We start from the raw sequence: 27205 nt of genomic DNA on the forward strand, positions 1-27205 counted from the left end.
TTTGTCTGAAAACTACTGACTACAGGAACATCCATCCACATCCTTTTAAACCCCATGCGGCTGTTGTTAGTTAGCCCTTTACTTTTTGAAAGGAACTACTATAACAGCAGGTCCTTTGACAAAATGGTATTTTATTAATTAAAAAAAAAAATCTACTCCCTCCTCTTCCTCCTCCCATCATGGGCGCTTCCTTTTCTGGTTCATATAGATAGCATTTAAATAAGATTAGTCCCAGCCTGGCTTTCTTGAAACTGGGCATATTGGTAAAAGATGGATTTTACTCAAATAACATGGTCTGTTGCTGGCATCCATGATGCATTTTAAGGGGGAAAAATTATCTGGGCACAGAGCTGAGGAAATTGGAACCTCCCAAAGCTCTACATTTTAAAATCTTCCTCCTACAGACATATAGGAGCAGGGAGTCAGACTCCTGCTTTTTTTAAAACCAAAGTCCAATGAAGCTTCTGAGAAAGTAGCAGCTTGGCCCTCTCAAACTCACTCACTCTCTCTGACAATATCCATTGGTGTATCACTTCATTGACGAATCCAAGTGATAAAATCTCCCTCTTTTTCCCTGGTGGAGGGGACCCCCGGATCTCGTCACCTTTGTCCCGAAGATGACTGTTTTCTCCAGGACTCTGGGTAGGAAATTTCTTGAACTTTACTCATCTCGGCCCACTGGGTCTGTCTGATTAAAGTGGCTCAGGATGCTCCTGCTCTCCATCTTCTGGTAAAGATCACTGGGTGCATGACTCCATACAGGACAAAGCCATCCTTCACTGAGGTTATAATTTCGATCATGAGCTCAGAAGCAGGACTTCATTTACTGGCCTTAACTCTGGGCTAGTACAGTCCCACGGGGTGGTCTCATCAACTCACAAGCTCTTAAGCGGGGTCCTGGCACCTGTGGCTCAGCCAGAAATAGGCAAGACAGTGTTGCTAGCTCCTCGGAGAAGTCCTACGGAAAGGGAGAAGGTGTAGAGAATGAGACTTAAGATTTTTTTTTTTTTTAAATCAGTGGGAAACCACTACTATACTCCAAAGCCTTCAAACTTACTAGCAAAGGGTTTCACAGTGAAACCTTCAGGTTTCTCAAAACATAGATGAGAATAGCTGATAGAATGCTTAGGAACTGTATATACAGTAAGCCAATAGAATTCTGCACTCGGAAAGATCTGTGAGTTTAAATCCAGCCTCAGACATTTCCTAATCTGTATTACTCTGGACAAGTCATATTTCACCTGTTTGCCTCAATTTCCTCATCTGTAAGAATGGGGATCATAACAGGACCAACCTCCTAGGGTACTTGTGAGGATCAAATGCCATAACAGTAAGCACATAATAAGCATATGTGAACTATTAGTTCTTATGATCTGGCTTTGAACAATTCCCAGAAATTTAGCACTTTCCTCTAATAACCTAGCACTGTAAGCCTGCAGTCTCATTTAGAATCATTAGGAGCTTGGACAGGGATACATCAAATTTCATTTCCTTATTGACCAAGATGGAGCCCAGGACACCTTACCTCAGGCCAGGTAGCCTGGTGGAGACTCCTCAAGCAGCCTTCTATCTCCACCCTTCCCATCAGACCCCGATCCACCAGTCCCCGAAGCAAGAACAGTAGCAAGTCCCACTGCAACACAAGAGTCATGTCAGAACTACTATAGGCAAAGACAAAGAATGGGAGACTTATGCTGCAGAACCAGCATTAGGACACCACAGGGAAGCCTATGGCTTTGGGGTCACCAGGGAACCCACCTCTCTAGGCCGTGTATCTGCCAGAAGCCCCACACTTCTTGGACTGAGCAGCAGCTGCAGTGGAACAGGTACTTGGAAGTCCTCATGCCAGAGAGAAAGGAGCATCTGCAGAAGCTCTCGGGCTTCCCCCTTTTCCAACCTGTGTGGGGCTGGGGGCCCCAAGGTTGGGACTCGATCAGCAACTGTAGGAAAAGGAGGCAGTCCCTGGACCTTTCCATGGAATATCCAACTGGGGCAGCCCTGCAAGCACCCTCCCCCTCCCTCTGCCTCAGGCTGTAGCTTATGTGCACACGAATCTGAGGAGCCCCAATGCCATACCAAGAAAAGAGGCCAATTCCACAGAGCACTTTGCAAGCTGCTGCTCAGAGATTGGGCAAAGGAACTGTGAAGATCAAGAAAGAAAACAAGTGGATTGACCCCCTAGCCACCATAACTACTTAAAGTACTTTCTCAGCTAGGTCCCATCTCACCTGCCGGCACTGAAGGGTCTCCCTCAACTGCCGCAGAAGGCTCTCCAGCTGTTCTGGGGTAATCCCTTCCTCGGGATCCCGGGGCCCCACAGTGAGGGCAAGCACATCCTACAGAGGGAAAGGGGGCAGTAGACCCATCAAAAGGGGTCCTCCTACTACTCCTGGGCCCTCTGACTACACTAAGAACAACTGGTCAAGAAGTGGAAATGACTTGAGGTCAAAGTGGCCAAAGAAGACAGACTCCTCTGTCCCTCTTAATCTAGGGCTGGGAGAGGACTGAAGCTAATCATTCCTCAAACAGGATAGGATAGGAAAGGAAACAAAAGGATCTCTTGACAATCCTTCTAGGAATCTCATGTTCTCTCCTATGGTTTCTTTTCCTCCCAGAGGAAAATGGCTGTTCCTGTCCTCTCAAAGCTGAAGGCCTCTTTGGTTTTCTCTTCTCCACTACTGAGTAATCTAAATCTTAATCTTTCCCACACCTCTTGATTCTTTTTTAGACCAACAATACCACATATCCCCTTAAATCCTTTGCCAACATTCACTTTCCTATTTGCACTCTGGATTTATGTGGCTTGAATCTGGGTCAATGGGTTGTATTTTCCATTTCCTGCTATTAGACTCCCAACAAGAATTCATTAACAAGCAACTTTTAAATAGAGTTCACTGATGAATGAAAGGAATGGAGAGTAACTCGGGGAAATGGGAGACAGACAGCTGGAGCTTAGAAGACTAGAATGGAGGTAATGACAGGGATGATGGGGGCAAAGGGTAGCTGTGTACTTTGATCTCGGAGATGAGGTGGGAGGGGAGGGGAGCATGGTGCTCACAGGCGCGGGAGCAGCCCCTCCTCTCCCCCTGGGCAGTTACATCAGGACCCTGCGCTCGGAATGTTCTGCTCATGGCGGCTTTCACCTCCCTGCGAATCAGAGCTACAGACAAGAAAGAAGAGCACATCAGCCAAGGTAGATCCTCCAGTACATCTTTGACTTGTGGCTACTTTCTCTCTCCCAGAGCTTTACCTGTGATGTTGGCTGATAACCAAGCACAGGCCTTCTCCATTGCGAGCCCTACAGCAATATCCTCTGCACTCCTCAGGACCTATGAGTGCATATGACACATATCACCAGAACCATGGTCACAAATGCAGGATGAGAAGAGAAGGGGAAAGAAATGCCCTTACATATCTTTTGACATCCCACTAGATCCCCATTTCCTTTCCCACCAATGTGGCTCAGGTTTATTAAACCCCACTACATACGGCTGGGGAAGTCTCCTCTGGCAGCAGCACCCGCACAGCCTCAGGGCCCTTCTTTTTGCAAAATCTGAAGTGAGGAAGAGAGATAGAGATGCCTGAGTCTAGAGATTTTGTCTGAAATCACTACAGGTCCTTGGTCTAGAGGGATTTCTTCCTAACTGGTTAATAAGAGAGCAAACAACTGTATCTGGAAGACTTAACTTTTTTGGGGGGTGGGAGGGGGAGAGGAAGGGCCCCAGTGCAGTGACATTGACTTGGCAATTCACAGTCACAGGTGGTTGAGGAGGTGACTTGCCAACCTAAGTCCTACTGTGCCCCTCTCTCACAAGTTGAGTTAAAATGTAGCAAAGACTCACTTTTTAAAAGTTGCAAGTGAAGAGAGAATCAGTAAGCAGCATTGGGACAAGGGAGGGGGGAAAAAACCCCTCACCAAGGGAAATGGGGAAAAGTATTGAAGGAAGCTTTAAAGACAAGGAAAAACGACTTCCCAAAGGAAACATGGGCTCCTTTCTGTGACCTTCTGCCTCTGCTGGCCAAGCAGCTGCCTTGGCGTTTCTTCTTGCTTAGTCTAAATCTCAAATCCTCATTTTGCCCTCACTTCACTTCCCTGCTTAGATTGCTTTCTTCTTGAGGCAAATTCTTACTTTCAGGGGATGAGTTGAAGGTATGGGATGTAGAAGGTAAAGGATAAGGGGAAAAGAGGCAAAAAGAGGAGAGGATGGAGGGAAGTTCAAATATCTTCATTTCTTACTCTCGCCCCTGGGTCAATGCTCGTGTCCCCTCTGGGCAGATCTGGTCACACAGTGCCTCCAAAAGCTGGACTGGGGGTCCCCCTTCCTGTTCTTGCTCCCCAAGTTGCTCTTGCAAACGTGATTCTGCTTGCCGTACTAGGTCTGCCACAAAAGTTGCCCTGTAGGGAAGTTTAGGGAAATTTAGCTAGAAAATGGTTAATTTAACTAGCCCTCCCACCCCCTTCAGTATAGGATGGGAGAGATAAGACTCAGCCTTCTCACTTAATGTGTTTGATGCAATTGGATCCAATTCTTTCTGCAACAAATTCCACAGTCCTTCGAAGAGAAGGCGGTTGGTTGTGGAAGAAGGCTTGGGCTAACTCTGCCTATGTGAAAGGAAATAAGACTTTGGATCAGGTCAATGGATTTTTTTCCCCAACCTTTTTAGTCATCTCTACTCCTTCCTCTTCACCTTACCTGAAGTCCTTGGGATGTTCTGGGGGTCTGAGGTCCTAGGGCAGTAGTTGAGGTTGGGGTAATTTTCCGAACAAAGCCCCCGCTCCGTCCACTGCTACCAGACACCCAAGAGGCGAGCAGCTTCCGTAGTTCTCCTGGAGTTAAGAGAGAGACTCCTGTCACCCCAGAAGCACTTCTTCTTTCATGTTTTCTCTTGAGATATGGAGCTCAACATTTCCTCAAGTAATAAACTCAGGGTATTGAGTATTTGAAGGAAATCAGAAAGCCATTACTTCAGATAGCCAAAAAAAGCCAGAGAGGTGGCAGGCTATAATCAGTCTCTCTCCCCTATAAGAGGGTGAGAGGCTTACCAATGAAGGGGCAGCAGGTGTAGAGAAGTTGCTGATCCACAACAGGCATCATGTCCTGGGAGAAGGGAAAATGAAATATAGATCATCTAATCAAACATTTTACAAATGAGGACATTAACTGGCTCAAGATCACTCAAAAAATGGCCGGGATGGGATCTGAAGACAGGTGGTCTCACTCCAAAATTAGTAACACTCTTTACACTATGCTGTTATGTGCACAGACACACATCCATAGAGATAAGTGAGAGCCTTGTGTGGTAGGGAAGTTAAATTACTAGCCACTTATATTTTGCAGATAAGGAAACTGAGGTTCAGAAAGGTTACAATGAGTCCCAAGTGTTATAAATAACAGGACTGGAACTTGAATCCAAGACCTCTAACTTCCAGTCCTGAGATCTTTTAAAAGTAGGAGGCCTCCTTCTGTCCTGGTCCTATCACTCACCAAACCTTGCACCAAAGCTACTGTAGCTCCTTCCATGGTATCTGACTGATTTTCTGCTAAAAAGAACAAGTCTTCTGGAAGCGTAGGAATCTGGGAAGAAATCAGGGTAGACATAAGCATTTCTTCAGATTATCATCCATTTCAACTTCACAGCAGCACTCAGTGAGACTACACGATATCCTCCATCCCCTTTAAGCCTTAGTCTCTTGGTCCCAACCGTGCTCAAACCCCAAGCACCCTCCCCTTCCCAATACTGAGGGCCATCATGCTCCCATTTGGTTCCCACCTGAAAAAGCCATCCCAGCACAGCAAGGAGTAGCAGTTTGTTCAAAAAACACATTCTTCTTTTACTCTCTTCTGATAGGATCAGGTTCCTAAGAGCAATTGCATGGTATAAATAAATTTACGAAAAAGCATAGGACTAATATGGATGGGGAGCATTACCAAAGGGATTAATGAATTGCAGACTTCTACCTAGCTGAATAGGTTGATGAATGAATAAAATATAGACACTATTTTTCCAGAGATCATATATTCTGACCTTTTGAAGTCTGCAGCTGATCTGTACCACAGCCAGGAAATGGAGACAAAGAAGCCATACAAACTCAGTCACTTAATCATCTTTAAAAATCAGTCAGGGAATTTTATCCCCAAATTTCTATTCTAAGTCCCCTGCCTGCTCACCGGTATAATTGAAGCAGGAGAGAAAAGACACTCTGGTAATAGTCCAGTAACGGAGCAATGTGGTCAACAAAGGAGAGGAACTCCACCAACCAGGGTATGGTGAGCACAGCCTGGTGGTTCTGTAAACCCTGCTGCAGCAAAGTTAGCACATCCAGCACAGGAGGCACCTGGGAAATGACAAGTTAGGAAAAAAACTACAAGTAAAATTGAGTAGGTCATTACTGAAGCAAGATAGCAAACCTCAGGCATTATTTGCTATCCCATCTGAATTGCCAATTTAGGGTGATCGTTTCAAGCCTTGTACTGCTGCTTCGAGTTCCCATTAGGCCCTTGCTGGCTTACCTGGTTCCTAAGGGCCAAGGCCGAGTCTTGTAGCTCACGAGTTGGGGGTGGCTCAGGGCTCCGATAAGGAAGAAATGCCACAAAGCCCAGGAACTTGGCCAGAAGACGAAGACTCAATAACACTGAGGCAAACTGCCTTCTTTCATCCTGTGGGAAATCATGAGGAATAAGAGCAAGATTAGTACTTGGGTGAATCTCAAGTATAAAACGACAAAGTTATAAATAGTCCTTTATCTAAAATCATTTTCCACCCCAAGTCAGAATACCTTTCCCTTTTCTCTACCCATGTACCCCCAATTCCTGGTCTTTTCTACCTGCCGGTCCACATCAGACTCCCCATCCTCATCACTGGGTTCATGCTGGGGTAGGGCAAGATCATTTAGTTCTCGGATCTTCAAACTCAGACTGTCCATCAGGTGCTGATTAAATTGAAAGCTAGGAAAGACGACAGATAACACGACACCAAGGAGAACAATGTGAGAGCAAGAACTCTTCAGAGGTTAAAATGAGCTCTGTATGTCTTTGGGGAAAAGGAAAAAGAGAACAAGTGACTGGAAATTTAATCCCAGAATGAAGAGGTAAAGGGGGCTTTTGAGATCATCTAGTACAAATGCTTTATTTTATATATGAAAGAGAATGGAGAACTGTCTGCTCTATATACCAGTTAACATTTTCTGCACTTTGCTATTGGTAGGCATTTCCCCCCTAGACACTTACCTGCTGGCACTTAAGATGAAGTCACGGAAAAAGCCTTGCCAGCCAGGAAAGCTAGGTGGTGGACAGGGTCCACTACTACTCTGAGGAGCCACCAGTCGCTCCTGCAGACGGCGAAGCCTTCCCAGCTTGTCAGCTCCTAGCATGCTTAATACATCTGGGTCAGGGGCTTCACCCAAAGCCATTCCTCCAGCACCTGAAGGGCTCTGACACATCTGGGACAGGAAGAAAATAGGACTGAAATTAAGTCAGAAATGTAAAGATTCAGTTCAGAGACAAACAGGACCTGGAAAATTGCAGTAGTAAAGAACAGGCTTTGGCACAATAGGAATCATACAAAGTCTGACATTGTTAAGTCAATATGTGGGGAACAAGCAGCTCTAAAGCTGCTTCAACCTCCCAAATAACAAGACAGGGAGTAAGGCCACTTTTTCAATCTAAACTTCGCTTCCCAGCCTCTAGTCTGAGGTTTCCCTGGACCTCTATCTAATCTTCCTAAAATTCCAGCTGCTTCCTGGATTACTTCCACCCTTTTTTCTGTCTTCTGACTGATATGTTCCCAGGAACTCGGGCATCACCTGAAGAAGCTGTTTCTGAAAAAGTCGAACAAAATGGCTGTGACTGGAGGCTGCAGAAAGTTGACTCATCATGGATCTACAGAGTGATCAAAGAAAGGGCAGATTATGAAAAGAAAAATCCAACTAGGGAAGAAAAATGCTTGTCTGCATGTATGCCCTTTATTGAGAGCTTTTGTGTGACACTTTACAAAGTTGGTCTTAACAAGTAGAAAAATAAGAAGCTTGTCCAAAGGAGAGAGTGAGGTTTAGACCAAACAAGTAGGAGTTCAACCCTTACAATGTCTTACCATTGAAAACTACGGTCATGAGATTGTCTCCGAATAAAGAAAAAGGAAGAAATTAAGAAACTAATTGAAGAATCCTGGCCCAGATATTTAGAGCTCCTCTGAACTTGCACAACTACAGAAATAAGGGATAAATCAACCCTGTTTGAGTCACCTCTGAGTAGATGAATTCAAGAGTTAATCTTTCAAATTTAAGTGATAAGGAGGGCCAATGAAAACTGGAGACATAATTAATAGGATAAGGCAAAGGAGCAAACAGTTTGGGGGAAAATCTAAAACCTATCATTTCCCAAACCAGTTATTGTAAGACTAGTAGATTGTTTCTTTGCCAAAAGGAAGAAAAAGCATCCTATGTAAGGGTACTTACCTGATCCTATTGCCTAAGCCTTTCTCAAAATCCCAGCCAGGCTCTTCATGCCGATCTTCCCATTCCCGGAGTACCTCATAAAATACATCCCTAACAAAAAAGACAACAGAATGCCTAGCCAATCAGGGCTACTAATCTATGCCCTGTGACAAACCACTCATCTTTGGGTCTCAGCACTGCTAGAAAAAGCTGAGCTTTAGGGATCCCTTATTTTAATCTGAACAAGGTTTACTAACCACTCCAAATGCATTAATTCCCTCAACCAAGGGGTGAGCTATGACACAGCCGTTAACAAAGCATCCGATAGAGGATAGACCTATGCAGATCCATCCATCTATCTTCTCACCCCATCTCCCTTATAACTAAATGACATGCATCTTTTTGACACAGGATCAGGGTACAGTCTATGGCAGAGAAAGACAATGAAGTTAACTCATGGAGGCAATCATATCCATTAATTGTGCTTTATTAATAACATGTTCCTGGTGCCCATGGTAATAAATACCACCTACCCCGAGAAAAATGACTCCTCACCCTTATTCCCAAATCCTGCTTCCCTAATCACCTCTGTTTCTTGAAAGTATGAAAGGCCCGGTCACTAGAGAAGTTTGCACGGTTGTCCGTTTCTGGCTGAAAGGAGACAGCTTGGGCAGGGGGTGATAGCAGCAGAGAGACCTAAAGCATGGCAGGGGTATCAAAGTTAAGCCAGTAGTCATCAGAGATCAACTACAATCTCTCCATGCATTTACCCTTGCCCACAGAGCTAGCCCTAATCACCACACAAAATTGAAGAGTTTGTAAATTATTTGGTTAAGTCAAGTATTCCTTGTGCTGTGCAGGTATAAGAAAAGCTGGAATTTTGGGTAGAAATGCAGGTCAGGGTGAATACCTTAGCAGTACTGCCTTCATAGGCATCCCGGAGCCGGCCCTGCAAAGTAGGAGAGAAGCAAAGCAGGCGCTCATTCTCAGCTAGCAGCTTCAATGTCCCTTTGTCCAGGTGGGAGAGAACCCTGGGTGATGGGGGGGATGAGAATGGTCACAATAGAGAATAAGCCACACAGAAGCCAGAAAGGCAAGGATAAGAGATCCAAAGGTTTAAACTTTAAGGTTTAGAGGTTGTGAGGCCCGGCTTGAATGATATACAATGTGCTTAGACGTGGCACAGTAAAAAAGAAAGTGGTTCTAGAATCAGGAAGACCGAGGTTGTCTCTGATGTTCACTACTAGTATGACTTTTTGGCTATGTCTGTAATGTCCCTGGTGCCCATTTCCTTAACTATAAAAAGAGGGTGCTAGATTAGATGACATCGGAGGTCATTTCTAATTCAAGATTTATGAAACTATGAACCTTAGGGAAGAAAAACAAAGGGAGTAGGGACAGAAGAGCCCAAAGACTACTACAGTTCTGAGAATAGGAAGAGCAATGTGAATATGGGCACAAAAGATAAAAACAGGCAAGCCACCCAACACATTGATCATGTGGGTTCAAGGCTCAAGCCTGTGCCCAGAAGCAATTAAGTATTCCAAATAGTTTCCAAGAAAACAGAGGAATTAAAAAAGAAGGTTCAGGAGACTACACTTGTGAAACTCACTGGAACTGATGCTCCAAAACCTGTACTGCAAAAAACACACAGTCATGGATATTCTGGAATAGTGGCCTCTTGAGGGGACCTAGAGGGATAAGAATGGAGCATTAGCCAAGTGTTTTCATCTTAGAGTTGACCCACAAGATGTTTTTGCATGGAACATTCTCCCACTGACCCCCAGGGCTGAGTCCCAGGTCATCTTCAACACCAATCATTCGTCGGACAGTAAGCAGTTGAAGAACAAAAAACAGCTCCAAGAAGAGACTTGGGACCAGATTTTCTAGAAACAAAAGTGAAGGAACATGAAAAGAATCCCCTTCACTTCACACAAAGTTTCTACATTGCTTTGTCAACTTTCTTTCATCTTGTTCTCTACTCCAGCTCCCCTGCACAGACCTTACTCACCAGTGATACAGGATGAATAGACAATGGCTACTAACTCCAACCTCTGCTGACAGGAAACCTTGCCAGGGTCTGCAGGTTCTGGTGTAAGGCTCCCTGTTCGACTGGGAACAGGAAGACTAGATTCTAGGGTAGAACTGGTTGGGGTAGGTGGCTGATGTAGCAGCTTGAATCTGAGGGCATATAAATGAGGATATATTAATCCTATTATGTTCTGTCTTTTCCCTAAAAATCCTCCAAACTCTGCAGGGATTCCAAAGTGGGAGAACTGGTGCCTATGTAAAGGATCCCATAGCTCCCCAAGGGAGAAGTGACAACCCAAAGAAGAGCCCTATAGATTCCCCTGTGGAGAGAGACCATCCCAAAGAGCAGCAATATCTTACCGCTCCTTCCTAAGCATCTCCCGCTCCTCCTGTAGACTGCTGCACCCTAGGGGAAGGTCAAGGCCCCAAGGACTATTGTCCAAGGCTGAGGGATGGGAACTTGGGGCCTGGCTGATTGGGGGTGAGGTGAAGCAGGTCTTGGGCTTGGAGAGAGATCGCTCTGTGCTCACCCTCGTTGGATTGATCCTCCGGGAAGGTTTCATCCTGCTAAGAGCAGCCACAGGTTTTCTTCAAATTCCTATTCTCGAAGACTTAGCTTCTCCAACCCTTCATCTCTTCATAGGATCTCTTTGGGGTTGGAAGGGACCTTAAGGCCATCTAGTCCAACCCTCTTATTTGACAGATGATGAAAGTCAGAGAGGGGGATGCTTTGTGCTCGGGTCACAGGCATACACTGAGGGACAGCGGTGTTTTCCAGCCTTTCAATCTAGCTTCCTGCACTCCACTCCCCGCTCCCATCATTTTTTTCTAATTCCCAACCCTGCAGACATCTCCCACTTTGCTGCTCCCCCAGATCCGGCTGCACTCCTATTACGATGTGGAGTTCACTTCCCCCCTCCCCTCTCCTGGGGAACTCGTGTTTGTTGTGGGGAGTCCTCACCCGGTGGGGCCAGAAGGCACGGAGCCCACGGGGGGAAACTCCTCCAGGTTGCTGAGATTCAGGGATTCGGCAGGAGAGAGGCTGGGACTGGGGCTGCTCGAGCCCCTGGGCTTCCAGCCCCCTCCCCAGGGCGGGCTGTCTCCGCTCCCCCCCTCTTCAGGTCCCCCCGCACCGCGACCCCCCCTTTCCCGGACTGGCCCCTTCTTTCTCCCGCCCCCTCCTCGGCGGGCTAGCGGGGGCTCCCCGAAGGAGGCAACTGGGGGCTCGGCCGAGGCCGGGAAGAGTTGGCTTCGCACCCCGCGGCCGCTTCCCCGCGCTGCCCCGGAGCCCCCTGGCCGCCCCGCTGAGGCCCCAGGAGTTTTGGCCGGGGTCGGGGGACCCTGGGGGAGGGCGCGGCTGCTCTGCTCGCGCAGGAAGTTCAGCAAGAAGGGCACGAATTCCTTCCGTAGCGGCTCGAGGGGCGCCAGAGCGGCCGCCTCCCCGGGAGCGTCCTGGAGAGAGGGAGGAAAAGTGCCTGAGGCCGGGCTGGGAAGCCTCTCAGCCTGCCCGAGCTCGGCCCGCCTCCCGCGAGCCCGACAGTCACGGCCTGCCCTTTGTGGAGAGGGTGCGCTGGCGGCCACAAAGTGCTGTTACCTCCGCGCCTCGGGCTCCGCGCGCTAGCCACCGCACGGTGGCCGTCGCCGTCACCTCCTCCCGCAGTAGCGCCTCCAAAACGGCCGCCATCCCGGCTGGGGCGTCCCTCCCTGACTGCGCAGGCGTGCGCGCACCGGGAGGCGGAGTCCCGACGCCGAGTCGCCCGACCGTTGGCCGCCTGAGGCTGTGCAAGAGCTGAAAACGCGGGGCGAACTGAGGCTGGGCAGAGCTGCCGGAGGCTGCCTTGCAGCCGGGCCGGAGTGAAGGGTAGTACGAGGCAGGCCGGGACGAGAAAGGGAGGCGGTCGAGCCGCTGTTCCAGGAAAGCTCCGAAGTTGGCGTGAGGTGGCTCGGGAGACCGCGCAGCCGGGCCCCGCCTCCGGACGGGGAGGTGGAACGAGCGCGCGCCCTTTAGGTAGGGAGGAGGAGCGCCCGCCAGCCGGGGAGTGGGGCCTGGGTACGGGGCCTGGACGATCCGACCCGCCCAGCTCAGGGCCTGCGCTCCGCCTACTTTGTGCTACTTTGCTAACTTTTCATTAGTCTCCTTGGCTTTCTGTAACTCCCCGTTTTATTCCGTGCATTTATAAACGCCTTGTGGAGGAAGGGATGCATTTTCGGTGTAGCTAAGGCGTCGGAGACGGGAGTCGACCCGGACCCGGGTCCTCCGGGCGGTCCACACTAGGGGAACCCTGTTGAGCTTTAAGCCAAACATTGGCAGACTCCTCGGAGTATAGCCCTCTAAAATAATTTTTAATGCTTATGAACTACTGTTTGTGGTTGAAATGTTTGAATTTGAGGGTTCCTTGCAGCACAATAGGAGAAACACTGTTTAGTTCCATTCCGTTATTGTACAAGTTGGGAAAACAGCCTGGGAAAGTGAAATAACTTGCCCACAATCATATCACACAGGTTGGCAGGATTTGATCCCGGTACCTACTTTGGTTTTAGAACCTAGCACACCCTAACATGCGAGAGGTCTCCTTCTTCCTACTCAATTACATTAAATGCATTTTGGTTGTCCTTTTCATCCTTCGCCTAATTGGCTTAAAGTAGCTACTTAAATACTTGACTGAATGCTGGTGAAGTAGGTTAAATTTGGAGAAATTCCCAAGAATTAGAACCAGTCCAAACTGTTCAGTTTTTTCCCTCCTGCTTCCTGGACCTAGCCTGCTTGAGTTTTTCCCATCCTTTCTGTATTTTTTAAGTTATTTCCATAAATCAGTAAAACCTATGATACAGTACCTCATTATAGGCAAATCTGGCTATATTGTGAAAGTGTTCTCCAATGTACAATTCAGCATGACAACACAATTTTGATTCATACCTCTTTCATGCCATTATAATGCAGTTAAAATATGGCTGAGAAACGAACAAGCTTCAGATAGCTTTAACTGCTGTCCCTCAGAAATCTGACTTGACCCAGAAAAGCAGGTTGTTCTCAGTGACATCAGAACTGTGAGTGGTGATGTTCACCGAAATCCTTTGCAGGACAGACTTCAGACAGTTATTGAAGAAATAAATGAGAAACTAATGACTAATACCATTAGATGGCACTAATGACAAAAATTCCAGGTCAAATTAGCCCTGATAAGACAGTTCCTTTATTTCAAAGGAAGATTACAGAAGAGACAATGAACTCTGTCAGACAATTTGCATTACTAGACATTACCGTGGCAGTCAGGAAGTTTTCCATGGGAGAAAAGAGAACAGTAATTTACAAGCTGTGTTGCAAAGCATCCATGTATTTGCATAAGTTTGGAGTCAGGGTCTTTGGGGTAACAAATTCAAAGCAGAGGCACCATACCAATCCTTGGAACATACCAACCCTGAGCCGGTTGTAGTGACAGGGCTGATAGTTCCCCAGTTACCACTTAACTGCAGATTCTTGGAGGGACAAAGGGAATTGACTTCAGTGTTACACAATTAAGGCAGTGTGGTCCAGTAGAAAGTCCTGTATTTGGTCAGGCCAGAGGACCCAACTTTAAATCCCATCTTTACCATTTACTAATCTGTTTATGACCCTGGGCAACAATTTCCTCATCTTATAGAGTAAGGTTAGCCTAGACTTGATGTTCCCTTCTGGCTCTAACTCTGTGAATCTCTTGGGTGAGTTTAAAATGTGCTGGGGCTGCCAACATCTTTTTTGCTTTTATACAGTTTATCCCTCTGGTTTGGTTCTTTGCAGTAGGTGAATTGACTCTTAAAGTAGCATGGACTGTTTTCACTCTTATGGCAAGGGGAAGCTTGAGATTATTAACCTGGTGGATGTAAGAAATTTTAAAAACAATAGAATCAGAAAACAGACAACTAGCATTTCTTATTCCTTATTATCAAATGATCATAAAAATGCAGTCAGAGCTGGAGTTTGCATGCGGAATGAATATTTTATTACTAGTTTATAAAAATAAAATACAAAATAATTTGAAACAGAACTTAAAACACTGTACAAAGCCTTAATATGATACAAATGGGGAAATTAAATAAATAATTACACTTTTATGTACAAACGGCCGATATGAAAGCACTCATGTTTCTGCAGATACCTTATGTCCTTGGTTGCCTGAGAAAAGAATGGGAAAAAAGTGGGTTGTTTGTGGAGGGCAGGGGGACACTTATAGGTAATACCTTTGGGAAGAAACAAAATCAGAAGACAGTCTTACTGATGTGCCATTTACAAAGTACCCCAATACTTTCACAGAACAGCTTCTCATCTTCTTGTGTCCTGTCAGTGATTCACAGGGAGTCGAACAAAATCATCAAGTGAGTGTTCACTTAACTTATTTGTATGATTCAGTAAGAAAGAAATCCTACCCTTCAGCTTGCTATTTGAGTCTGATTTAGCAGCCATTAACAATTCACAGTTTCTTAAGTTTACTTCCTAGTTCAAAACGGTTTTCCTGTTTTAAAAAGTTAGGGATGTCTAGGTAAAAGAAAATGGCACAATGATGTAGGCACTGGCTGTTTGAGGAAAGCAGTTAAAACTAGAACCAATATATAACTGAAATCTAGTGTGGGGTGTACCCCAAAAAGCAGCATGTTGAAGGAAACTAATGAACCCATACTAAAGCATCTGAAGAATAGACTTCAAGCTATTTCTTTTTTTTCATCTTTACTTCTTCTCTACTGGGTGTCTTTTCATCAAAATTTTGAATAGTCTAATTTTATACCGTTTGGTACTGTCTCTTAATAACCAATGATCCTTTTGGGAAAACTCAGTATCTTGAAAAACTCATGGATTTTGGAAAATCTTGTGACTTCTTCCACCTCAATCTTTTCCTCCTTCCCCCTACCACCCCAATCAATATTCAAGCACTGGTCTTTTAGGTTCTGAGAAGAAATATATCTCTTTAACCCATTAGAAGTGAAGGAAAAGTATATGCAAGAAAAATTGCATTTAAAATCAGACTTGCAAAGAAACCTATTTCCTGTGATGTGGTTTTTAGAGATGTGAATTGCAATTTGTAAAAACAAGACAGTTAAATAAAAGCTAAAAGCTCACCTGACTTACTAAAAATTTTTTTAGAAGGCTGTGGAACCCAGAAATTACACAAAGGCAAGTGTTCGTAATGGTTTATGCAATGAATAGCCCCTATAGTGCAAGAAACTATTTACCGAATGACCTCTTTCATTTTTCCCTCATTCTTTAGGTAAATGGGCACCTTGCCAATATTCTTGGACATCTGGGAAAAGCAGGGCTGCATAGCTCATGATGAAAAGCTTAAGGAAACAAGTTGTGCCCATCCTACCATTTCTACTATATCTTAAGAAGATAACAGCATCCTATTATAACCTCATTAACGGAATGGCAGGAAGAATACCAAAATATTTTTCTTGAAATTCACTGTTAGAAGTACTGGAGAAAGGAATGGGATTCAAGTAATTACTAAATATGTAGAAGACTTGCTTCTTGACCATGAAACTTTCTCAACTTCTTGTGTCTAAAAGCTATAGGCATTCACCAGATTGCAATAAATGCCAAGTGATACTTTATCTGGTCAGGTTTATCTTATGAAGAACCTTTTACTTTTTTTTTGTGGGGGGGGAGGGAGTATAAAGAAATCAAATCATAAAATCTCTGCTTCACAGAGGAGCCTGGCTTTATAAAGTAGTGTCATATCCAGCAGGGAACTCTGCATCTAGGGTAAACAAAACCATAATGAAATTAGAAAATATTCACTTGTTGGGAGTTATAGAATGACTTTGAGAATCTTCTGCATAGTTACTCTCCCTTGCTGTGCTGGGAAACCCAATCCCCCCTTTCCCATAATGTACAATTTCTTTAAGGTCCAAAGTCTGTGGGTAAAACTGCCCACTACTGGGGTGGGGGTGGGGGGAAGTTGGGACAACAAAAATTATAAAAGTTTTCCTAAGTGGTGGTGTAAACCCACTCTGGTTACATTCTGTGGGAGCAGGAATTGGATTTCTTTGACACAGTAGCCCTGATCTGAAATCAGATACTGGAGTTGTTTCAAGTCACTCTTCCAAGCTGAAGTCTTAAGTAATCATGCATCTGTAGGTTGCTAAGTACATGATGATCTTGTGGGACAGTCATGGTGGCTACATACCTTAAGTATTAAACATTTTTGTCTCTTTTTAAAGTAAGACTACAAGTCTGTGTCTGTCTTATCTACAGGACCAAAGGCAAAGAGAAGCCAAAAAATAAATTTTTCTCTTTCAGCACTAGTGGCATTGGTGCTAAAGTGACCATTCTCACCTGAGATGAAGTGCCCAAATACTCCATGAATATGTATGTAAACAAAAACAGATATATCCGAATCTTCCTACTATCAAGATTACAAAAGAACAGGAATAAAACAAAAGTGATAGTTCTCTCATACCTGTGCACTTTTTTTGTTATAAACAAAGGAACCAAAAAAAAGTTTTTTTTTTTTTAATCTGAAGAGCTTAGTTACTTGTGACTACTAAATTTGACTTATCATTTATAAATAGTTTAAAATGCGCAAAAAGACAAATGTACCTTCCCTAAACCTCCCACCCCACCCCCCGGCTATTAAATTCTGATTTCTGGGATACTATTTCCCCATCACTAACTTCTAATGCTAGGTAAGGAATGAAATTTCCCAAACTAGGAACCCCCCTCCCAATAAAAAAAAAATCTCTAATTCTGTTTCAACTTGGTCACCTCATGTAGAAATGTTAGGTATGGTTTAACTATTTATGTTTTTACATGCATAAAGCTATGCTTTCTCCCTGTAAAATAAATTCAACCTTGAAAAACATTAGCACAGAAGTGTATAGAATGGAAGGAATCTCATCAGTGCTTCTGTAATATTTGAGAGCCTTCCCACCAGCTGTGCAAAAATGTTCCCAAAGTGGCCACTTATTCAGATTAATTAAGGAGTCTTCTACATAGTCTTTAAAAAATTACACGTGTAGTATAATACATTAGTAAGCAGCAAAGACTTTTGAATGAAAAGAGCAAATAATATAAAGTGTATATTGACTGCAATGGGTTCCAATAAATACTACTATTTTGCTAGTTATTTGGGGCTTGATTATCTTCACAATGTTTATAGAAAAATTGGAAATTTAGTTCATACCATGCAACTTAAAATTTAAATATAAATACATCATCATTATTAGCAAAGCCAGCTTGCATAGGAATGGTGAATTAGAGAAACAGAACATCTCTGAACAAGTCTAAAATTCAGAAATTCTCATAATTCCAGGCAGTAGCTTTTAAGTGTAAAATTTATCTGAGCCAGTTTTCCTCTTTATATTTACCACGTTGAATCTGTTCACACAAAAATATCTTCACATATGAAAACGTAGGTAGAAATGACCAGAAATGACCATATAGAATTTTAATTGAATGTCTCAACCAATCTACAATCCCTGGGAAGCAAAATTCAGGATTAGATCATATAGCTACAAAAGATGATTAAAATGATTCTGCCCATGTCTTCTGTTCAACTGATACAATTACAAAGAACTGGAGACGAAAAGGAAGCTTAGGAGGAGGTGTGAGTCAATAACTGTTAAAACACCCAGGAATTGCAGGCTGTCAAAAGGCTTGCCTTCCAAACCTCAATTCAACTGAGGCACTTGAGTTCCCATAATGCAGTTCTGGCTTTTGCCTTACATTTTAAACATTTTTTTTTGTCATTTGCATTTTAATATAGTTTTATTTGACTTTGATTAGCACCTACCCCTAAACCCTCAAACTCAACACATTTCTATTTAGGATAATCAAATGAACTGCTTTTAAGTTGGGGACAGTGGATAAGCTACACTTGTCACCCAAGTCTGCAATATGTCAACACTAGAGAAAAAAAAAATCATTCTTTATAATCCTAACTTAAACAACAACACAAAACCAAGATTCCGGCTCCCTGCCCCTCCCCCCCAAAAAAAGTCCTGAGCCTGCTAAGCTCAGGAATGACACTCTAATTTAGCCTGAGTGACATTCAGTATCTAAAAGCACAAATAATCCGTTCAAGGACAACTATGCTTTTAAATAAATTACACTAGATACTCTACATAGGACATGTACTTTCAGATATACTTAATAATATATGAGGATAGAGCTACTTTATGGGTTTTTCCCCTAAAAGAAAGCAGAGAGAGCAGAAACACATCTTTGGTTAACTCTCTTTAACATGCAAGATAAAATATTCTTACATAATGATGGCTGCTTATCTCTCAATCCTGATGTGTAGTATTTGAGGCTTAACAAACTTTGCCAGTGCTTCTTATAAAAAAAGCAGGGCAGCACAGTGGAAAGGTCAAGGGTATGAGGGAAGAACCAAAGAGGGGGAGGGGGAAACCAAAACATTTATATATCACTCTGACTTCAATGTTGGTTTGGGGAAAATTTGGCAAAGATGCCAGCAGGGAAGTGAGATCACATATACACTACAATAGTAGCCACATGTGCAACAACAGCTCTTCAAAATGGGTTATAACTAGCACAGTTGTGACTAGAGAGAACAGAACAATGCAGGCTACTTTTAGCATGGTTTAGTCCTAATACAACAAAATAAAAATTATATAGCTCTGATATCACAAGTCTATAAGTACCCAGTAAGAGTGAAGAAAGCAAATGGAATGATAACAGGGTTTTTTTTTTTTTTTTTTTTTTAATCAATTCATGTTAACCTAACATGGCATTCTCTTTGTCATTGGACTTAAACCATGATCATCATCCCAGATTATATACTGTAACCCTGATGACAGTACTATGAGATTAATGTGACAAATCTTTGAACCAGTAATACAACACTTTCAAGTAATTTTTTTCCCATTAAAAGCTCTTGTTAAATGAAAATTTAAACTATACTCCTAAAATCTGGCTTATTTGAAAACTGTCACCCTTAGACCTTATACAGGGAAGGTTGGAAGAATCTCTCTGAGGTGTCACATGCCAAGAAAATATTTTCATAAAATGAAGACGCAAGGCCCAAGTGTATTTGAGGCACGCAATAGAAGGGGGATTTCACCATCTGTGGTCTATAAATTACAAATGGAGAATGAGTGAATGAGTTTATATGCATATGTCTCTCTATATTTATATATATATATATATTTATAAATATTTATATAATTTACCATGAAGACATGCAAGTGTTATTATAGCAACTATTATACAATATAATACAGAGAGATTGGCCTTGCCAATGTTACAGTTACTTCAGGAACAGCAGGTATTCCCTACCTGATGCATTCCTCTGTAGTGCTTGAAACCCAAAAGAAATTAAGGTTCCTTACTATGCTACATTACTTATAGGAGACAGTACACACATGGAGAGTATTTTTTTTTTTAAAGTCCAAACATAGACTAAGAAAAAAGTTCAGTGCAGCTTCAGGGCTACATTGATGCAGCATCGGAACATATTTTACTCAGAGAAGAAATATTCTTTTTTTCAAACCAAGGGAATGAGGTTTGGCAACAAACACAAGGTTAAAGGAAAAAAGCACAGATGTTTGTTTGCTGGAAGGCAAATATCAACAGCAAGCAGACCCATTTAGCTGACCCTGATAAGGTTTCCACAACACTCAGCATGCCAGGGACATGGAGTACAAGGTGGCCAATTCAAAGTCTGAAATAGTTTCATTTTGGTTGATCCCTTTTAAGGGGAGAAGTATGTGATGAGAGGGTTCTCACTGAGCTCCTCCATAGTTACTAAATGGAACCACACAGAAATTGGGATGGGAAGCTTAACATTGTTAATCTGAGGCACAGAGGTAGGACCTGCTAGGAGCAAAAGATGGATTAAAAAAACACCAAAGATAACTATTTAAGCCTGATCTTCCAGCTTTATTTCCCCAGACAATCAATTCTAGTTATTAGGTAATTTACAAAATGTAAGGTTTGCGGATTACCTCCCTCAACAACATATCTAATTCCTTTTTCTGGGGGGAGGAGGAAGTAATCCTGAGATGTAAAAATGGAGAGACAATCCAGTGTCCCTTTCCCATTTACTCTTTCTGGAAACATCTTGGGGGTTGACATTGAAAATAACTGGTGCTCCAAGGAACTAGGGGATGAGGATTGGGATTATACTGAGGTAAATTTATAGGCAAGGGAATTGATTCCTCAACTTGAATTTTCATGCCTCTTATAATCTTCCAAGTTGCTACTAGTGTAAAGATTCTGGCTTCCAAATCAATCTGTGGATATCCCTCATCTCTCCTATAGATTCTTGAAAGAAGGTCTTTAGTTATCTGCCACCATAAGAAGTACTGAATTGTACAGCTGTTGCATCAAAGGACAATATGAGGGAACTAATTTCTCTGGATTTGAAATAGCTAAGTCAAGTCTTAGCAAACACTGCTAAAAACTCTTTTGGGATATGTTAAAATAAGTATTTTAAAGATGAGCCTGGTGAGAGACAGGAGAATGAAGATGTGGGCTTGCTCGTGAAATTGGATTCCAAAGAGGTCACTTGGACTTGGAACAAAGGTTATACAATGACCCAACATACCATATGGACATAAAACCAAAGAACTCACTCATCATCACTGGCTTCCAGATAGCATATTTTCTTAAAATGATCTGAGCAATACCGATTCTCTAAGGTGCAAAAAACCTGAATGAAAATATTAGTTTTCAGATTTTGTTTAAATAACTGTTATATAGATAGTAGGCCAAAACCATAAACTTCATTCAGCCTCCCTCACAACTCTCTTTTTGAAAGCAGTTAAGGAATTAAAGATTACTGGACTTGGTAAATTTCACCCCAATGAGGTTGCTGGATTGCCCCTTCCCATGCAAATATACTCTTTGATTTCTGATCTGCTTGCTGCCTGCCTTTTGGTAATTCTTTGTCACACATTCTTTTCATAAATAATTTATCATATGTTACTTTCTTTTGCAAGTGAAGGTCAACACTGATTTTTTTTAAAATATATAGTACACGGACACAACATGCATCAGGTTTAGGAGGATTTCACACCTGTGATAGGGACACAGCTTGGTTCCTATCTGCTGAGTTTACTGGCTGACTTATTCTTCCCTGGGGGAGTTTTGGGACTGGCAGAATGGTGGTAGAGGCTGCCAGATCCTTTCATGCCATTCTTGCTGGATTTAAGACAGCAGTGCTCCTGTTGGCAGGACCTCCTCGAAGATGAGGATCCTGAGTGGCTAGGAGGTGATTTGCTTCTCCCCAGATGTGGGGATGAACTCCTCTGGTCATGGTGGGGCCGTCCAGCCCTGGATGGTGAGGAACTTGAAGTGCGGGGCAAGGAAGAGCTTCGTGGAGAGGCACTGGGACTTCTCCGAGGGACAACTGGGCTCTTGGGGGGTGTTTTTGGACTGTGAGGGGAGCCAGGACTCTTGCACTGAGTAGAGCCCCGAGATTTCTGAGATCCATTTTGAAGAATTTGAGCCAGACGGGAGAAAAGGTCCGAGTCAGAGTTGCTGCTCCCTAAGACTTTATACCTACGTAACCTTAAAAGAATACAAGAAGAATTATCTTGATATTCATTTCAGTAGGATATATGAAAATCTGCAAACTGTAAATATCTTAAAATATGCACAGATACCCTTTACATGTGCCAATTGTGCCATTACAAGATCATGTTTTGGGGGTATAGAGGATTCCACTCTAATTTTATTTTTCAATATTTCAATATTTTTAAGAAATTTGATAAGATCACATGTATGATTGTGTGATATTGGTTAAACCATTTAGTCTGGGGATGTTTACGTCTATGAAAATCTCAACATTATGCTATGAGTCTTCCACATGATGTACCCATCAAGAAGAATAAAAGCTGTTATTAAAAATATTTTAGCCATATTTGATAATTTGTAAATTTTTTTAAAAAGTTACTTAATCCCAATTTCTTCATCTATAAAATGGTGAAGTTAGACTAAATGATCACTTCTTTCTAGTTAATATAATTCTATGATTCTGGTAATTTAATGGGACCTGTGAGAATTTCTGATACCACAGCGTTTGAAAAATGTGTTTGGATAGATGATTTAGATGTTCTAAGTAAGTGGCTCAAAAGTCTTCACCTTGATTTATAAAACTTCAAATTGCTAAAGCTACTACTGATCTAACCTTATTACCCAGCACCTAGAAAATGACTTTTAAGGCTACGCTAGCACCTATAAGAAGCAAGGAACTTAGAAATGACATTCTAATATAATTGATCATCAACAATTTATTCACTTTCTGGGATCCCCTTCCCTCTAATTCAATTCTGTTTTATAAGTGTCATGCTATGCTTGGGAAAGTGTTGCTAATCTGCTTCCAGGAGTTACAAATAACCCTATAATTAAAATTAATTTAACCTATTGTTTTAATTCCATAGCCCAACTAGGAGGCTTCCTATATCAGACCTCTGTGCTCTAAGCTAGTTTATCCTATGTTACATTTAGCATAGTGCTCCCCACTGGGCCTACTTACAAAATGTTAATTCTGATGAGTAGGAAGCACATTATGAGTTTTGTGGCCTTAAAATGCTATACATTTTTAAATTCAATTTAGTTATTATATTGAATTCCTAAGCAATCCAATTCATAAATTCAACAAAGTAACTGAATGACTATAAACTGCCTAATGTGTAAGATATTGTACTAACTCTGAAGATACCAAAATAAAAATAATACAGTCCTTTTACTCAAGAAGCTTCCTTTCTGTTGGAAGAAGGGAGAAAACATGCATGTACCTAAATAAATATAATACAAGAGGGAATAGTGAGGGCAAAGGAGAGATCCAGATAAAGCAGTAAAGGAAAATTTGAGGAGGAAGAGAATACCGTGATCAGAAAGCTTCACAAAGAAAGTGATACCTAAAGCAAGAAAATTCTTAAAGAAGGAAATGAGAAGGGAATGCTTTTTAGACATAAGACAGAGCTCACCTTCTTACCCCTTGGTATTTTTGGTTCATAATTTTCCCTCATTCTTGAAATGTCCCCATCCTTCTATCTAAACCTAAAAAAGTACTATAAATTGACCACCCCTGACTTCTTCCAGATAGTAACAATTCTTTCTTCTTTTGGGTCTTACCCAACAACTAGTTTGAGTACAAATAATTCTGTACTGAAATAAAATAATTATCATAACTTTAGGTTACTTAGGTTATACCACTATATGCTACTTCGATTGTAAATTCTCTTCCTCAGTGCTTTGTACATGAAAAGTGCTTAAGAAATAATCTGAGTTGAAGAAGTATTAAAAGGAAAAGAGGGAAAATCTGGATGATGAACCTTTAAATAAATCCTTACACTATCAAGAGAAAATGTATAGCTCTTAGGATAAATCGTTAGATGTTAACGTTTCATTTAAATAACTATACCGAACTTATTTGTCCTTATTGTTTCATTTAAATAACTATAATGTCCTTCCTTGCAATGGAAAACATTCACCATTCTTCCTGAGATTTCTCTTAGGGATTGGTATTTTCAACCTAATGCTTAGTTACCCTTTCAGCTCATGATACAGACAGTACCTCTATTTAAAAAACTTTAAAATACAAAAATCTCTTATACTCAAAGAGATATTTATTGCTAACAAATACAAAGGTGACATACTGCTTGTGATTCAGATATTTGTTTTTTCATTTCTTGCTAACAAGCTTAAGGCCCTTTTCTCTTTCTTACTGGTTTTTCTACACTGTAGTGCTTCAATTCTCAAGGGAAGAAGTCTGATATCACTCCATAATCTTTACCTTTCCACTCCCTCTAAAAAAATGTAAATCATAACTTGAAACTACCTAAAATATAGTTATATCCTAAAACTGCAAATACAAAACAACTTCAAAGACTGGTAAAATCTGTCATAGGATTTTTTGTCTTAATCTGATCAGGAAGGCACTGGGAGCCATCTGATAGTTTTTTACTATAGAACTAAACATTATAATGATATTTATTAAAATGATATTCTAGCTACTTCTAGAAGCATTTAAACCTTAAAAATTAGTCATGCTTCTGGAGAGAAAAGGCATAGATATCAATTTCAATGGGGAGGAGAGGACAGTCAAAACTCAAATAGCACTTTAAGATTGACAGAGTATTTCTTTACAACATACTTGTGAGATAGGTCATGCACATGTTATCATCCACATTTTAAAGTGAAGAAACAGATTTCAAAGAGCTCTTGAGCTTCCTGATATCAAATAGTTAGAAAACATTAACATCAAGACTAAAACTCAGGTCTTCTACAACTAATTCTCCTTCCACTATGCCAGGGATAACAAAACTTTATTAAAAAAAAAAACCACATTAAAAACCATTCCTAGTTTATAAAGACATGCAATGAGAAGTTGTAGGGGATAGCTGACTCCTGCACTGTGCCATGCTGCCTATAATTGAAAAATTTTTTATAAATTCTGTACTATATACATGTTCTATCCCTTTGGTCTTACCTGGCTTCTACTCCAGGTCTAGTTGGAGGCTTTCCAGGTGGTGGCCGAGGAAAGAACTGAGCTGAGGCTGAGTTACTGACTTGATCTGGATTAGCCCACGTAACTGGCCGTGGAATTTTGCTCTTTCTAGCCTGGGAGCTGAGAGGTGACAGAAAGCTGTCCTCAGCTGACCTACTCAAGTGAGGGTCTATTGCCAGTCTTGAAAAGGGAGTGAAAACTTCATCCTCAGGAAAGGAAACAGGAACAGCAGCTAACTTCTCCTCTAGTGATTTGTCAGAGGCACTTGAGAGGTCACCAAGGAAAGACTTGAGTTGTCTTTTCTCCACCAGCAGCTTCACTAGATCTGGCTGATAAGCCTTCTTTTGAAGGAGTTTCTCTTTCGCTGAAACTGGAGAAGAGGACTCAAAAGTTGAGTCTATCTCTTGTGCTAGAACAGGGATGCGACTGTGTCTAGTTATAAAGGATGATCTAATGACATCCTTTTTGGATGTGGGAGAATGTTCATTTTCTGAAATGCAATGGAACAACTCTCCATTTCGAGGGGAAATCTTTTCTTTCTTACCCTCCTGATGTAAAAAAGCAGAGAGATCCCCTTGGTGACTGGGCACACCTTCCCCCTTACTGATATCCTCATCTCTTTGTAATTTGCTTTTTTGTACCATCACCTGACCTATCTGCCCTTCACCATGTGGGTGGATGACTCGTGCTGGAGAAATTTCTGAAGTTGCACCTGCCAGAAGCTTCATTATCTCATGATTTGTATCCTGATTTGGCACCAAGCAGAAAGTCCGTGTTCTGAATTCTTCAAGAAGCTCAGGAGTAGGTGAATGCTCCCTTTCTAAATCTCCTGGAAGATTAGCAATTTCAATGAAACAGTGCCCTTTGCCTAATTTCTCCTCCTCATTGTCTGAACCCAATACTGTGCTCTTCTCATCAGCTCCCACAACAGGGAGAGTCTCAAATTCTTTTGCGGACACTTTGATGTTTTGGTCGGGCAGCTCTTTCTGAACCAAGTCTTGGGATTTGACACATTCCCTCGTGAGCTCTTCCCTTGGAGTATTATCCTGACCTAGATGATCCAAAGGAAGCACCCAGTCTGTTCTGCTGGCACCACTAGGAAGTTCACCCTCTGTCCCCACTACAGCAGACACATTTTCCTTTGGAGAGTAAAGTTCAACAGTATGTTCCAGAGGTTGAAGATCCTTTTTCTCCAAGGGTTGGCCATAATGAAAACTTCCTGAAGTGGATTGTGTAGATGCCACAGAAGGTCTGGGAATTGTAACCTAAAGTAGAAAAATAAAGGAAAAAGGAAAAATATGAACTAAAATCTATAATTTAGATGGGAGATCAGTGTCTCCAACATATTTTGAGCAAGCATTTTTCAGACCTGACATGCAGAGAGATATGAAGAAGATAAGAGATTAACTCTTTTAAGAGAAAACAAAAAAACAAAAACCAGGAACAACAGCTGAGAATAAGGAACTAGCAAACATCTTTAAGAATTATAAAAAAAAGTAATCCTTTTTCAAGTAAATGTAAATACCTGGTGTCTTCATTTTATCATCTTATAGGTGACTGACACTTATCTAAATTTAAAAGATCAGTGCTTCTGGTAAATGTAAAGCAAAGTGATGTCCTTCAAACTTGTAATGAAAGTAATGAAAGAAAAGTTCAGTTTTCAAGAACATCATATCTATGGTTTCTCAAATAGTTTACTCTAACCAACAATGCAAAATTTGGAAAGGAAGAAGATATTAACAGACTAAGAAAAAACAAGATCCATTCAAAAAAGGGCATCATTAATCAAACAAGCTCAAAGTCCAATCTTCTTATTGAAAGGTATTTGCCCTGTGCTACCTTTTCAATTCTCTGATGACCCATTTATCAAGTAGTTGATATATGACTTGGTCAGCAAACCTTATCCCTCAGCTGTTTCCTCTACCCCATCTCACTGTAATTGCTAATATTATATTAGAGAAAGTAGTGATAGTAGGAAACTTTGTATTTCTTCACTATATGGAATTTTTTTTTGTTTCAAGAAGATGTTTATTACTTCATTAGAGAATAAAATCCTTCAACTTCACTTATATTAAATTAAAAAATTCCTACTCATCTTATAAAATCTTACTGAACCTCTTCCAAGCAGTCCCTCTGATTCCTCTCTGTCAGTAATGATCTCCCCTCATGGACCTTAAATTGTCTTAATTACACTTATGTTTTGTTCTAGGCAGATTATATATAATCTTTAACCTAGGATAATTTACATATATAATATACCAATATGCAAATGTATATTACACATCCATGAAAG

The 27205-nt window shown here is 41.9% G+C and overlaps 2 protein-coding genes and 1 long non-coding RNA gene across 7 annotated transcripts in view; 1 reads left to right on the plus strand and 2 right to left on the minus strand.

Moving 5' to 3' along the window:
* Nucleotides 1–111: 111 nt before the first annotated feature.
* On the minus strand, nucleotides 112–12238 carry CDAN1 (codanin 1). Of its 3 annotated transcripts, none has more exons than XM_051977164.1 (28): nucleotides 12060–12238; nucleotides 11427–11917; nucleotides 10826–11029; nucleotides 10446–10615; nucleotides 10216–10320; nucleotides 10047–10125; nucleotides 9345–9465; nucleotides 9021–9130; nucleotides 8456–8545; nucleotides 7805–7880; nucleotides 7230–7441; nucleotides 6827–6947; nucleotides 6513–6659; nucleotides 6171–6337; nucleotides 5773–5860; nucleotides 5487–5576; nucleotides 5045–5099; nucleotides 4695–4828; nucleotides 4500–4603; nucleotides 4238–4396; nucleotides 3490–3553; nucleotides 3251–3329; nucleotides 3012–3160; nucleotides 2229–2336; nucleotides 2077–2140; nucleotides 1759–1940; nucleotides 1526–1633; nucleotides 112–958 (listed from the first exon to the last, which is right to left on the minus strand). In XM_051977164.1, the coding sequence occupies exons 1-28, from the start codon at nucleotides 12147–12149 to the stop codon at nucleotides 833–835; spliced, it is 3693 nt and encodes a 1230-aa protein (XP_051833124.1). In that variant the 5' UTR covers nucleotides 12150–12238; the 3' UTR covers nucleotides 112–832. The 3 variants fall into 3 exon arrangements, with proteins under 3 accessions (XP_051833124.1, XP_051833123.1, XP_051833125.1); XM_051977163.1 differs by having other exon boundaries at nucleotides 10826–11032; XM_051977165.1 differs by lacking the exons at nucleotides 112–958; nucleotides 1526–1633; nucleotides 1759–1940; nucleotides 2077–2140 and having other exon boundaries at nucleotides 2244–2336; nucleotides 3059–3160; nucleotides 10826–11032.
* Nucleotides 12239–12377: 139 nt separating this feature from the next.
* LOC127549291 (uncharacterized) lies at nucleotides 12378–16048 on the plus strand. Its single transcript, XR_007950547.1, has 2 exons — nucleotides 12378–12473; nucleotides 15706–16048. It is a non-coding gene; the product is annotated as an uncharacterized LOC127549291 (long non-coding RNA).
* Nucleotides 14423–27205, minus strand: part of TTBK2 (tau tubulin kinase 2) — a 251713-nt gene continuing 238930 nt past the window's right edge. For all 3 annotated transcript variants that reach the window (XM_051977162.1, XM_051977161.1, XM_051977160.1), the window contains exons 14-15: nucleotides 24895–26177; nucleotides 14423–21968 (exon numbers count right to left, since the gene is read on the minus strand). In XM_051977162.1, coding sequence (XP_051833122.1) covers nucleotides 21500–21968; nucleotides 24895–26177 — 1752 coding nt within the window. In that variant the 3' untranslated portion in view covers nucleotides 14423–21499. The remainder of the gene's footprint in view (nucleotides 21969–24894; nucleotides 26178–27205) is intronic.

The sequence above is a fragment of the Antechinus flavipes genome, chromosome 2, assembly GCF_016432865.1.
Source record: "Antechinus flavipes isolate AdamAnt ecotype Samford, QLD, Australia chromosome 2, AdamAnt_v2, whole genome shotgun sequence".
Classification (NCBI taxonomy): domain Eukaryota; kingdom Metazoa; phylum Chordata; class Mammalia; order Dasyuromorphia; family Dasyuridae; genus Antechinus; species Antechinus flavipes.